The 13719-nt window shown below is 39.1% G+C and overlaps 2 protein-coding genes across 3 annotated transcripts in view; one reads left to right on the top strand and one right to left on the bottom strand.

Annotated features, from left to right (window-relative positions):
• Nucleotides 1–13719, bottom strand: part of LOC133664542 (gastrula zinc finger protein XlCGF57.1-like) — a 234817-nt gene that overhangs the window by 178621 nt on the left and 42477 nt on the right. The gene's annotated exons all lie outside the window — the stretch shown is intronic.
• LOC133664553 (zinc finger protein 33A-like) overlaps nucleotides 3549–13719 on the top strand; it is an 82571-nt gene continuing 72400 nt past the window's right edge. The window contains exons 1-2 of the mRNA XM_062069265.1: nucleotides 3549–4758; nucleotides 12330–12548. Of these exons, the coding sequence (XP_061925249.1) occupies nucleotides 4635–4758; nucleotides 12330–12548 (343 nt within the window). The 5' untranslated portion in view covers nucleotides 3549–4634. The remainder of the gene's footprint in view (nucleotides 4759–12329; nucleotides 12549–13719) is intronic.

Raw genomic sequence — 13719 nt, 5'->3', positions numbered from 1 at the left:
ATATTATATACATGTATTATATTATTATATATCTAATATATATATATATAATATTATATACTATTATATGCATATTTTACATACAATAAACATGTTATGTGTATATATATTCATAATACGATTTTAGACTTATTCATAATAGTGTTTTCTATAGGTGTTTAAAATATTGAAGTATTACATATTTTTATTTCTAATTGTTAATGATCCCATAGATTAGCACCTTTATATGATATACATATGTACTGGTTCACATCTGAAACATTTTCTGGACCACTTCAGGAAGAATATTATTATTTACTTTATACATCATTTGAACAGTTGTCTTTTGTACAATTTTAAAATGTGTAACTTTATGAATCATTTGTTGGGTCTCACAACCATGTTATTAATTATCTTTATTACTGTCTTTTGTAATACGATGATTGTGTTGTGATTGTTTTATATGTATGTCCCGGGACCTTTATGCAATACAAAAATGAGAAAATGTCTGAATTGTTTTACAAATTTACATTTGCGGATTAAAAAAAAATCCACATGACCTCAATAAATAAACAGGAAGTCCCAGAGAGTACTGAGTAGAGCATGGTATGTTTTGCTACACAATCCACTAATTCAAGTGTTTAATCGTTTGTTCTTCTCTTGAACTACGCAGCTAGAGGAACATGAGGGAAAAGAAGTCGAAAGTGGAGCCATGAAAATGCTTTTAACCACAAGAAAGCTGCTGATTTATTTAATAATTGCGTGTTTTTTCTGGTGTGTAAAAAGCAGCCGTAGCACGCTTCTTCTACGGGGAGAAATTAAGTCGGCGGCTGCTTACCGTAGTTGCGAGACCTGTTGTGGCTCAATATCGGTCCATAAGGCGCACCGGATTATTAGGCGCACTGTCAGCTTTTGAGGAAATTGGAGGTTTTTAGGTGCGTCTTATAGTGCGGAAAATACGGTAACTCACTGGAATATAAAGACAATATATCATACATCCATAAACGTGGATGCATATGCAAAAGTGCAGTATATTTATCTGTACAGTAATCTATTTATATCTGCACCTTATTGCTCTTTTATCCTGCACTACCATGAGCTAATGCAACAAAATTGTGTTCTTATCTGTACTGTAAAGTTCAAATTTGAATGACAATAAAAAGTAAGTCTAAATCTAGTCTAGTGGCTAGTGCCGAAACCCTAAATATTTATTCCAGTCCAGTTGCGATTGAGTGAATGCCCTGAGATCAACATATATACTGTGCATTCTTCTCAGGGTCACGGGGTTGTGAGGGCCATGACTCTGTTTTAGTTCTCAAAGTAAGGCCATACAGCAGGGATGTTAAACTTAAATAGTAATATAAATAAAATATTGAAGTGTGACATATTTTTATTTCTAATTATTATACATCCCATAGATTAGCACCTTTATATGATATACATATGTACTGGTTCACATCTGAAACATCTTCTGAACCACTTCAGGAAGCATATTATTATTTACTTTATACATCATTTGAACCGTTGTCTTTTATACAGTTTTTAAAATGTGACTTTATGAGTCATTTGTTGGGTCTCTATAATCATCACTATCACATGACTATCACTATCTTTATTTCTCTCTTTTGTAATATGATGATTGTGTTGTGATTGTTTTATATGTATGTACCCAGACCTTTATGCAATATAAAAGTGAGAGAAAATGACTGAATTGTTTGTGGAAGAATGGCTTTGTTTTTACAAACTTACATTTGTGGATAAAATAAAAAAAATCCATGATTGTGTTTTAAACATTTTGTTAAGTTTTTTTTTTTCTTTTTTAACATCCCCAAAACAATATCAATATCAGAAAACTGTTTGGAGTGTCAGGCAAAAGCCAATATTTACTTTGCATACATTCATAAAATAAACTGTTTATTTTGTTTCGCTATCCCAGAAAGAACAAGTTTTAAAACAACATCCTGAAATTATTTTAAGTGGTCAATTCTGTTTGTTTTTTTTGTTTTTTTTTATGAACTTCTTTGCCTTTGGAAGAATGGAAACTTTTAAGTTATTTGCATTTTTTGTTTGTTTGTTTTGTTCCAGAGAAAATACAGCAAATAAGAAATAGAAAATAATTGTCTAATTTCAGAGTTTCAAATGTGTAATATTGTGTCCATCCACCAAAAGCCCAGAAAATTTAGAAAAGAGTTCTGAAAAAGATGATATGCTGTATTTAGAATATTTTGAACAAAAACCTTTATATTTTTTTAGAAATATTTTTGTCTATTTGCAGGTCGTACTTAATGAAATCTTAAAATATTATAATACTTTTATCACTCAATAAGTGCATCAGCGACCAAATGCCTTTTTCAAACCATTAGGGTTGCCAACACCCAGACTTTGAAATAAGGGACATCTCGCGGGCGGTTGGAACATTTTTGGTGTCACTTATAAAATTTGAGTGTCCCCTATTTCAGTCCGGGCCTGAAAAAATGCTTAGAAAATGCTTTAAAAATGCCAAAATGCTTACAAAAATGAACTTTATACCTCCACTGGATCACTGTTGCACTTACTATACGTCCTATTCATACCATAATCACAAGAAAATTGTATTCTTTTCAAAATGTGCAAAACAGAGGGGGAAACAAATTCAAAAAACCCAATTGGGATGGGTGCTGGATCAAAAAAGGAACACTTAGAACAAGAACAAGAAAGAAAGGTCCGCACACACCGCCACAGCAGTGTGAAAAAGAGCGCTTGCTCGAAACGTCATACTTAAATAAAATAAATCCTGATCAATGTAAAATGTGCAAAACAGAAAATGTGCAGTTTCTTCAAAAACATTTGCCATTAAACAGCTGGCACACAAGGACCAAACAGGAAGGTTGATAATATGGATGTTAACAATGTCCATCCATCCATCCATTTTCTACCGCTTGTCCCTTTTTGGGGTCGCGGGGGGTGCTGGAGCCTATCTCAGCTGCATTCGGGCGGAAGGTGAGGTACACCCTGGACAAGTCGCCACCTCATCGCAGAAGATGGAAGTCAATGCCCGTAAATGTCCTTCATGGAGTGTTAGGGCCAGGGGACGTCCTGGTGACACTTCTGATTGATAATAAAGAAAAGAAGAACATTTGGAAAAACGTATTAGGAGTATGTTAGAAGCACAGCCTGTGGTGAAAAATAAAATAAAAATAAAATAAATATATATATATATATATATATATATATATATATATATATATATATATATATATATATATATATATATATATATATATATATATATATATATATATATATATATATATATATATATATATATATATATATATATATATATTTATATATATATGTAACAGGGTCAATTATGTCTTGTAAATAATGTATTTTATAATGCTTTATTATTGTTATAATTACACAAAATGTGTAAGTTACATGTAAATACCTGGATATTGTTCAATGTTTTGTCAATGTGGAACCATTGTCTCGTTGTCCCTCCTACTGCAATAATTACTGTGACACCTGTGTTTTTATATGCGTTGGACACGCCTTCCAACTTCCCTTTTGTCCACGATAACGGGAGAGGTAGGCGTGCATGCGACGACAGAAATGTTGTCATGTTAAGAATTTAAGTTCACTATCTTTTTCATTATTATATTTGTGTAGGGGCTCGCCAATGGGAAAAAAGTTATTGACGACAAGTGTGTATGTTCTGTATTGTCAGTAAAGTGCAGCTGAGCAATCCATGGTGTTGGTCGTGTTCCATTAAAGCCACACAACGCAGAGGATAACTTCAGCACACAGCATCCTGCAGCCCGTGACAAGCGCGTCTTTTGCCTCAAATACGTGACGTCATGGGTAATACGGGACAGTTGGCAACCCTAACTGCCATTAAACAAAAAAAGAAGAAGCTGTCACGCCAAATTTCTTCCCTCTACAAAAACCTTCCCTCCCCCATTTACTTCCGTGGTCATGTTTCCTCTTACGTCATTGACAGCGATCGATATCACTTCGGCTTTGACTGCCCGTCGCTGGAAGGATACTTCGTCTTTGACAGCTGCTGGAATCTGAAGAAATCGATTATTGTTTTTTTTTTTGTACAGGCGCAAAACAGGACAGTCGCGTGCCGGTTAAGGACCCCCGGCAACTTTGTGATTTTATTGGACACAGCCCCGGAAGTAAGTGGGGGGGGTTTGTAGGTGGAAAGAATTTGGCGTGACAAAGCCAACTTGGAAGTGGTCCATTGAAAGGTTGCTAGCGCGACCTCCTGTACTGTAGAATGTAGTATGGACCATAGGACAGGACGAAGAAGTCCCGTTAAGAAGCTGTGGAGGCCTAAGATGCTCTACTAGTCTGCTGGAAATCCAAAGAAGACGAAGGAGTAAAAAGCAAAATGGCGTTTGACAGAGAAGGCCTAAACGTGGCCACTGGTCATTATTGTTTCTCTATTTGTATTTAGTGCATACATGTACGCATATATGTCGTGTAGTAGATGAAACATTGTTAGTCATTGTTTGTTTCCGGATACATTAGTCTGAGCGCACTTTATGTGCTAGCTTAGCTTGCTAGTTAGCTTAGCTTGTTAGCTGCTAACAAAGAGACGCGGACGTTATCAACACATCGCTAAGTAGAGATCAAATGTGAGTGTAAAGTGTTGTGATTGTGTGAAAATGTGCGAAAGAACGATAGCAAAGTATGAGGAGGAACTTTGTCCAACACAAGAGGAGAAGGAGCGACAACATCAACTTATGGACGCTGTTTTCAAGAAACATAAAGTTGTGTTACACAGAACAGGTTTGTTTACTTCTTACTCTCACATCTTTACTAACTTTATATTTCATTATTAACACTTTTCGTCAATAGGAAGATGCTTTGTCTTGTGGGGATGATGCAATGCTTTGATTTAGATTCTTCATGAAAACGAGACAGTTTGAGGTTGATGTTCCTCTCAGTTTGTAACAATGTGTGATTGATTGATTGAAGGACTTATGAGAAGTTTGCATAGGAAAGGGTACAGTTTCATCACGGTACACATTTACTGCTACAAGAAAGCCTGAGATGGTTTCAGTTGAAATATATTTTAACTCACACAGAACACAGTACTATGTAGAAAGTGGCATTTAAAATACAAATATATTGCAAGAAAATAAATGAAAATATAATTTTAAATAGGTAAAAGACTTTGTATATTCCAGTGGCGTGCGATGAGGTTCATGTCAGGTGAGGCACTGACTTCATCACAGTCAGATTTACAAACTTATGAACCCTAAAGAGTATCTTATTCACCATTTGATTGGCAGCAGTTAACGGGTTATGTTTAAAAGCTCATACCAGCATTCTTCCCTGCTTGGCACTCAGCATCAAGGGTTGGAATTGGGGGTAAAATCACCAAAAATGATTCCCGGGCGCGGCGCCACTGCTGCCCACTGCTCCCCACTGCTCCCCTCACCTCCCAGGGGGTGAACAAGGGGATGGGTCAAATGCAGAGGACACATTTCACCACACCTAGTGTGTGTGTGACAATCATTGGTACTTTAACTTAACTTTAACTTTACACTTACAAACTGTAGCACACAAAAAAGCACATTTAATAAAAAAAAACGTTATGGTCTTACCTTTACTTATAAGTGCGGGAACAGTGGTGTTCGTGTTGGAGGAGTTGTAAATGAATGAAATATGAAATCCGTGCTGCAGTCTGCAGGTGTACCTAATGTTGTGTCCCTGCGGTTGTTCGCGGCTCCTCCGGCGCGAGCATTGTTGTTTTTGCACTTTTTGGCTTCCTGTTAAGTGACTTTTTTTGGGTGGATTCGGTCTTGCACGTGGAGGGTTTGGGTGTGGGCTTTGGTTGGTGTGGCTGCGGCGCTCCCGTCGGGCGGTGCATTCTGCGGCGGAGGTGCTTGGCACCAGGAGGCGGGGTTATGAGACGAGCCTCTCACAGTGCGTCTTCGCAGCAGTATTAAGATCGCTCAGCCCAAGAAATATGTTACACACATACAGTTGTTGACAAAATCCACTGTACATTATATACCTCAGCTAACTAAACTACGCCATAGTTTAGTTAGCTGATATAATTCATATAGCAATACGGTCTCACTGCACAGCAGCTCAGCAGTTAGCCAAGTCATTGTGCACAATCCATGTTGAGGCACAACGCAGTGACGTGCCTCAACTGGCTGCTGATCACCGCACCGTCTCTTCTCAGTATTTGAACGGCAAATGTGAAAATAAAAATGATCTAAAACTGATGAAGTTAAATGGAAAATAACTTTAGTATAATCACTGGATACATATAACAATTTAATTAGTTTTTTTTTCTTTTTACTTTTTTTTTTCTTTCCATAATGGAAGGTGAGGCCCCGCCTCCCCTGCCTCTAGTGACTGCACGCCACTGATATATTCCCAGTTACGAGTAACCGCAACCTGTAATATGTTTTCTTTTTGATAGGGACTCCCACATGTTGGTGGTATAGCAGGCAAACAAATTAGAACCTTTTTTGAAATGAAATCTGGGTTGAATGTGATTTGTACAACTACCTCTGGTGTTATAATGGTCAATAAATTGTGCAGTATCGAGACAGGTACATGGGTATTTTAGTGGTGCGGTGTATCTTGTACGCCAGACCAACTGCAAGAAGATGTACTCTATCAGATACCAAGAGCCTCCCCACGTTAAGGAAATGGTTGGTGGAAAGGTGAGCCCGAGATGGACAGTTGAGTAGAAGCCCAATCATTTTGTTTTGGGCTGTCTGGAGTTAGTTTTTCAGGGCTTTTAAGGCGTCACGGTACCAAACATGAACTCTGTACTCAAAGTGGGGTTAAATGAGTGCTTGTGTTAGAGTCTTAAGTGTATTCCTACCCACCAGCGGGGTGATCCTACTATGTAAGAAGTAAGGTTGTACGGTATACTGGTATTAGTATAGTACCGCGATACTAATGAATCATATTCGGTACTATACCGCCTCTAAAAAGTACTACTTCTATGATTACATCAATATTTTTTGGCATCACAACATCTTTCGTTTAAAAAAAAATTATATTATGTTTATAAACTCAGGAAATATGTCCCTGGACACATGAGGACTTTGAATATGACCAATGTATGATCCTGTAACTACTTGGTATCAGATTGATACCCAAATTTGTGGTATCATCCAAAACTAATGTAAAGTCTCAATCAACAGAAGAATAAGTGATTATTACATTTTAACAGAAGTGTAGATAGAACATTTTAAAACAGAAAATAAGCAGATATTAACAGTAAATTAACAAGTAGATTAATAATCAATTTTCTACCACTTGTCCTTAATAATTTTGACAAAATAATAGAATATAAATGACACAATATGTTACTGCATATGTCAACAGACTAAATTAGGAGCTTTTGTTTGCTTACTTACTACTAAAAGACAAGTTGTCTAGTATGTTGACTATTTTATTTAAGGACAAACTTGCTATAAGAAACATATGTTTAATGTACCCTAAGATTTTTTGTTAAAACAAAGCCAATAATGCACTTTTTTGTGGTCCCTTTTATTTAGAAAAGTACCAAAATGTTGGTTTCAGGACAGCACTAGTAAGAACAGAATCCGTCGGTTGATTCTTTGACTACCTTAGTAGTCATTTTTTCACTGGAGCGATTAGTCTCTACGATGCAGCCAAGATAGTTTGTTTGTTATAATATCGTCAACCACGTTGACTGTGAAATTATTTACTTTTCTGAGGTAAGAATTGACCCAAAGACCTGTGTACTTGCAAGTACCAAGGGTGAGTCTTAATTTGCCAGTTTGTCATTGAAAGCCTTGCTAGTCTAGGTCTTGAGAATTCTACCTTCACTTGTTTTGTGGCCGTCAGCCTCGGTTTTATGTTCTTTACGGGTACAGAAAATGATGGAATGATCACTTAAGCCGCATACAGTAGTTCCACTTGTGGTGATCTTAGACTGGTCAGAAATAACAAAAAGGTCTATGAAGGTTTAAAAGGACTCACTCACCCTGGTAGTTTGCTTAATGAGCTAAGTGAGACAATGTTGGTGGCACAGCTTAGTGAAGGTTTTAAAAATGGGTGCATCCTTTCGGGACATATCTGTGTTCCAGTCCCCAAGAAGATGTAAACCTGTATCAACATGTTTACACAAAACTCACACAGTCACCAAATACATTTTATACTGTAATCAAATCTAATAATTTCACTTCCTGATTCTGACCTACATGCATCAATAAGTAAAAGTAAACATTTATTTTCAATAACCAAAGTAGTCAACAATTGATTTATTAAAAGAACATAAAGGTGACTGACTTTCCTTCAGCGTGTCGTAGATGGTCTCCAATTCCTAAAGAGGAATTGTTGATGGAGATACTCCATAAAACACCACATAGTAAAACATGTTTTGGTAAAAGTTCCTTTTGGCCCAGCCAACAAAATGACCACATAAATGTATTTTGCCTGATGGCAAAAACATACCATGAATTAGGGCTGGGCGATATGGCCTTTTTATTAATATCTCGATATTTTTAGGCCATGTCACGATACACCATATATATCTCGATATTTTTCCTTAGCCTTGAATGAACACTTGATGCATATAATCACAGCAGTATGATTATTCTATGTGTCTACATTACAACATTTTTGTTCATACTTCATTAATATATGCTACTTTTAAACTTTCATGCAGAGAGGGAAATCACAACTACCGTATTTTTCGGAGTATAAGTCGCACCGGCCGAAAATGCATAATAAAGAAGGAAAAAAACATATATAAGTCGCACTGGAGTATAAGTCACATTTTTGGGGGAAATGTATTTGATAAAAGCCAACACCAAGAATAGACATTTGAAAGGCAATTTAAAATAAATAAAGAATAGTGAACAACAGGCTGAATAAGTGTATGTTATATGAGGCATAAATAACCAACTGAGAACGTGCCTGGTATGTTAACGTAACATATTATGGTAAGAGTCATTCAAATAACTATACCATATAGAACATGCTATATGTTTACCAAACAATCTGTGACTCCTAATCACTAAATCCCATGAAATCTTATACGTCTAGTCTCTTACGTGAGTGAGCTAAATAATATTATTTGATATTTTATGGTAATGTGTTAATAATTTCACACATAAGTCGCTCATGAGCATAAGTCTCACCCCCGGCCAAACTATGAAAAAAACTGCGACTTATAGTCCGAAAAATACGGTAAGTCAATTTAGCAAAAGTGTATTTATTAAACAGTTATTAAGCAGTGGCACAAACATTCATGTCATTTCAAAAACAGAAAGTGCAAGATTGTCATAGACATTTTAAAACAAGCTATTAGTGCACTTTTGTGCATGATGTCACTAAGATGACATATCAAAACAACACTAAATTAAAGTGCACTTTTTGTACAGAACGCCACTACAATAGTTTAAAATAAATAAAGTGCTCTTTTGTGCATGATGTCACACAGGATATTTCAATAAGTGTCAAATAAAAATGAGCTGCATATCAAATAGTATATGTCATACGGTGTTGATGTGGAAATGGTTGCTTCTGCATTTTGTGGGTGTGGCACCGAACGGAGATGTTGACATGCGGAGTTTCAAGCACTCTTCATTCTCTAGCGGGTGACTTTTCAAATGATGCTACAAATTAGCAGTGCTGCTACTTTTAGTAGCAACGCTTTTGCCGCATAATTTTTCAACATATTCCCGCTTGAAGCCAAACCGCCGCCAGACGATGGATCCTGTGCTGTTTTTATTAGGAATTAATTATTCCTCTATTAGTTACCAGATTCGCACCTTCTTTCTCTCGTATTACCACCCGCACCACTCCGTTAGCATCACAGCTAACGTTACTATGTCGCTATCTGTCTGCTCCGTGGGAGCGTGTGACGTTGCACGCGTGACAGTATGTGACGTATGTAAGAAGGTGCGCTTGTTTTATGTCTCTGTGAGAAGTCATTTTCTATATCGCACAGAGACAAACCCGCGATATATCGATATATCGCCCAGCCCTACCGTGAATGTTTTTTTAAGTGATTTAGAATTTTTTTATTTATTTCCATGTTATTAAAGTTATGGTAATGACTCTTTACAAGATTGTGGATGAGTTTAGAGATAAAGTTTAGGTGTCATAGACCGTGTACAACAGTGGTCCCCAACCACCGGTACCGGTCCGTTGATCGATTGGTACCGGGCCGCACAAGAAATAATTTTGTATTTTTTTATTTTACTTTTTATTAAATCAACATAAAAAACACAAGATACACTTACAATTAGTGCACCAACCCAAAAAACCTCCCTCCCCCATTCACACTCATTCGCACAAAAAGGTTGTTTCTTTCTGTTATTAATATTTCTGGTTCCTACATTATTTATCAATATACAAACCCTGTTTCCATATGAGTTGGGAAATTGTGTTATATGTAAATATAAACAGAATACAATGATTTGCAAATAATTTTCAAACCATATTCAGTTGAATATGCTACAAAGACAACATATTTGATGTTCAAACTGATAAACATTTTTTTGTGTGCAAATAATAATTAACTTAGAATTTGATGCCAGCAACACGTGACAAAGAAGTTGGGAAAGGTGGCAATAAATACTGATAAAGTTGAGGAATGCTCATCAAACACTTATTTGGAACATCCCACAGGTGAACAGGCAAATTGGGAACAGGTGGGTGCCATGATTGGGTATAAAAGTAGATTCCATGAAATGCTCAGTCATTCACAAACAAGGATGGGGCGAGGGTCACCACTTTGTCAACAAATGTGTGAGCAAATTGTTGAACAGTTTAAGAAAAACCTTTCTCAACCAGCTATTGCAAGGAATTTAGGGATTTCACCATCAACGCTCCGTAATATCATCAAAGGGTTCAGAGAATCTGGAGAAATCACTGCACGTAAGCAGCTAAGCCCGTGACCTTCCATCCCTCAGGCTGTACTGCATCAACAAGCAACATCAGTGTGTAAAGGATATCACAATATGGGCTCAGGAACACTTCAGAAACCCACTGTCAGTAACTACAGTTGGTCGCTACATCTGTAAGTGCAAGTTAAAACTCTCCTATGCAAGGCGAAAACCTTTTATCAACAACACCCAGAAACGCCGTCGGCTTCGCTGGGCCTGAGCTCATCTAAGATGGACTGATACAAAGTGGAAAAGTGTCCCGTGGTCTGACGAGTCCACATTTCAAATTGTTTTTGGAAACTGTGGACGTTGTGTCCTCCGCACCAAAGAGGAAAAGAGCCATCCGGATTGTTATAGGCGCAAAGTTAAAAAGCCAGCATCTGGGATGGTATGGGGGTGTATTAGTGCCCAAGACATGGGTAACTTACACATCTGTGAAAGCGCCATTAATGCTGAAAGGTACATACAGGTTTTGGAGCAACATATGTTGCCATCCAAGCAATGTTACCATGGACGCCCCTGCTTATTTCAGCAAGACAATGCCAAGCCACGTGTTACATCAACGTGGCTTCATAGTAAAAGAGTGCGGGTACTAGACTGGCCTGCCTGTAGTCCAGACCTGTCTCCCATTGAAAATGTGTGGCGCATTATGAAGCCTAAAATAGCACAAGGGAGACCCCTGGACTGTTGAACAACTTAAGCTGAACATCAAGCAAGAATGGGAAAGAATTCCACCTGAGAAGCTTCAAAAATGTGTCTCCTCAGTTCCCAAACGGTTACTGAGTGTTGTTAAAAGGAAAGGCCATGTAACACAGTGGTGAACATGCCCTTTCCCAACTACTTTGGCACGTGTTGCAGCCATGAAATTATAAGTTAATTATTATTTGCAAAAAAAAAAAAAAGTTTATGAGTTTGAACATCAAATATGTTGTCTTTGTAGTGCATTCAATTGAATATGGGTTGAAAAGGATTTGCAAATCATTGTATTCCGTTTATATTTACATCTAACACAATTTCCCAACTCATATGGAAACGGGGTTTGTAGATCAATACAGTCTGCAGGGATACAGTCCGTAAGCACACATGTCCGTGGGACAAATTTTCAAGCGTTGACCGGTCCGCAGTTACAAAAAGATTGGGTGTACAGAATCAAATATTTAAACACTTTACATCAGTGAGTGTAAAGTTAAGAATGCCTCAATCAATGCTGCCTCGTACTTGTAAAAACTTTTCAAATTGCCCCCCATCAAATTTCAAAGTCTTTTTTTATACTCACTGTACCACTTTTGAATTAATTGTAGTGGCTGGGACAAGAGGAGGTATTTCCTGCGTATTTATTGGTTGTTTTGCTACACACTTTTAACACAACACTGGAAAGAACAAAAATAATGTCATTGTGTTAACAGTGTCAGTCCAAAACTATTTCTATTCTCTCTTTATCTTATTTACTTATTTACCCAACAGACGTCCAGCAGCGCCCCCATATTAAAGAGGAAGAGGAGGATCTACAGCCCCCCCACATTAAAGAGGAAGAGGAGGAAGTGTGGATCACTCAGGAGGGAGAGTGTCTTCTAGGGCAGGAGGAGGATGATGTCACCAAGTTTCCACTGACTGTTGTCTCTGTGAAGACTGAAGAGCATGAAGACAAACCACCTGAGTCCTCACAGCTTCATCACAGTCCAAGTAAGCACAACATCCACATATCATTTTATTCTCAGGGCATTCAATCCATCACAACTGGACTGTTCACTTTGTCTTAGAAGACGTTTGTCCTCTCATCCAAGTAGGCTTCATCATAGGTGGATTAATGACCGGGCCTACCGGGCCCAGGCCCAGGGGGCCAGAGGCCCCAAGGGGCCAGGCCAACTTGGCCCCGCGGCCGCGACCCAAGCAAAACTACTTTTGCAAAAATAATAATCTTAAGCCCCAAGGGGCCAGGCCAACTTGGCCCCGCGGCCATGATCCATAGAGGGTAAGAGGCCCCAAGGGGCCAGGTCAACTTGGCCCCGCGGCCGCGACCCACAGAGGGCCAGAGGCCCCAAGGGGCCAGGCCAACATGGCCCCGCGGCCATGATCCATAGACGGTCAGAGGCCCCAAGGGGCCAGGCCAACTTGGCCCCGCGGCCACGATCCATAGAGGGTCAGAGGCCCCAGGGGGCCAGGTCAACTTGGCCCCGCGGCCACGATCCATAGACGGTCAGAGGCCCCAAGGGGCCAGGCCAACTTGGCCCCGCGGCCACGACCCACAGAAGGCCAGAGGCCCCAAAGGGCCAGGCCAACTTGGCCCCGCGGCCGCGAGCCACAGAAGGCCAGAGGCCCCAAGGGGCCAGGTCAACTTGGCCCCGCGGCCACGATCCATAGAGGGTAAGAGGCCCCAAGGGGCCAGGTCAACTTGGCCCCGCGGCCGCGACCCACAGAGGGCCTGAGGTCCTAAGGGGTCAGGCCAACTTGGCCCCGCGGCCATGATCCATAGAGGGCCAGAGGCCCCGAGGGGTCAGGCCAACTTGGCCCCGATCCATAGAGGGTCAGAGGCCCCAAGGGGCCAGGCCAACTTGGCCCCGCGGCCACGACCCACAGAGGCCCCAAGGGGCCAGGCAAAATTGGCCCCGCGGCCATGATCCACAGAGGGCCAGAGGCTCTCAATCATTATTATCAAAGCTAATTCTCAAATTGGATGGATCACACAACCTCACTCACATATTCTTTATCAATTATTAAAGGTTGTTTCTGAATTTTGATCACAGAACTTAATGCAAATATTCTTGATTGATTGACAAAGCTCATTCTCAAATTTTGATTACACAACCTTACTCTGACAAATTATCATTATCAAAAAGCTCTATCTCGAATTTGG

Source organism: Entelurus aequoreus, linkage group LG14 (genome assembly GCF_033978785.1).
Source record: "Entelurus aequoreus isolate RoL-2023_Sb linkage group LG14, RoL_Eaeq_v1.1, whole genome shotgun sequence".
Lineage (NCBI taxonomy): Eukaryota > Metazoa > Chordata > Actinopteri > Syngnathiformes > Syngnathidae > Entelurus > Entelurus aequoreus.
Note: the sequence above shows the minus strand (reverse complement) of the source record. Positions and strands in the feature narration are given on the sequence as shown.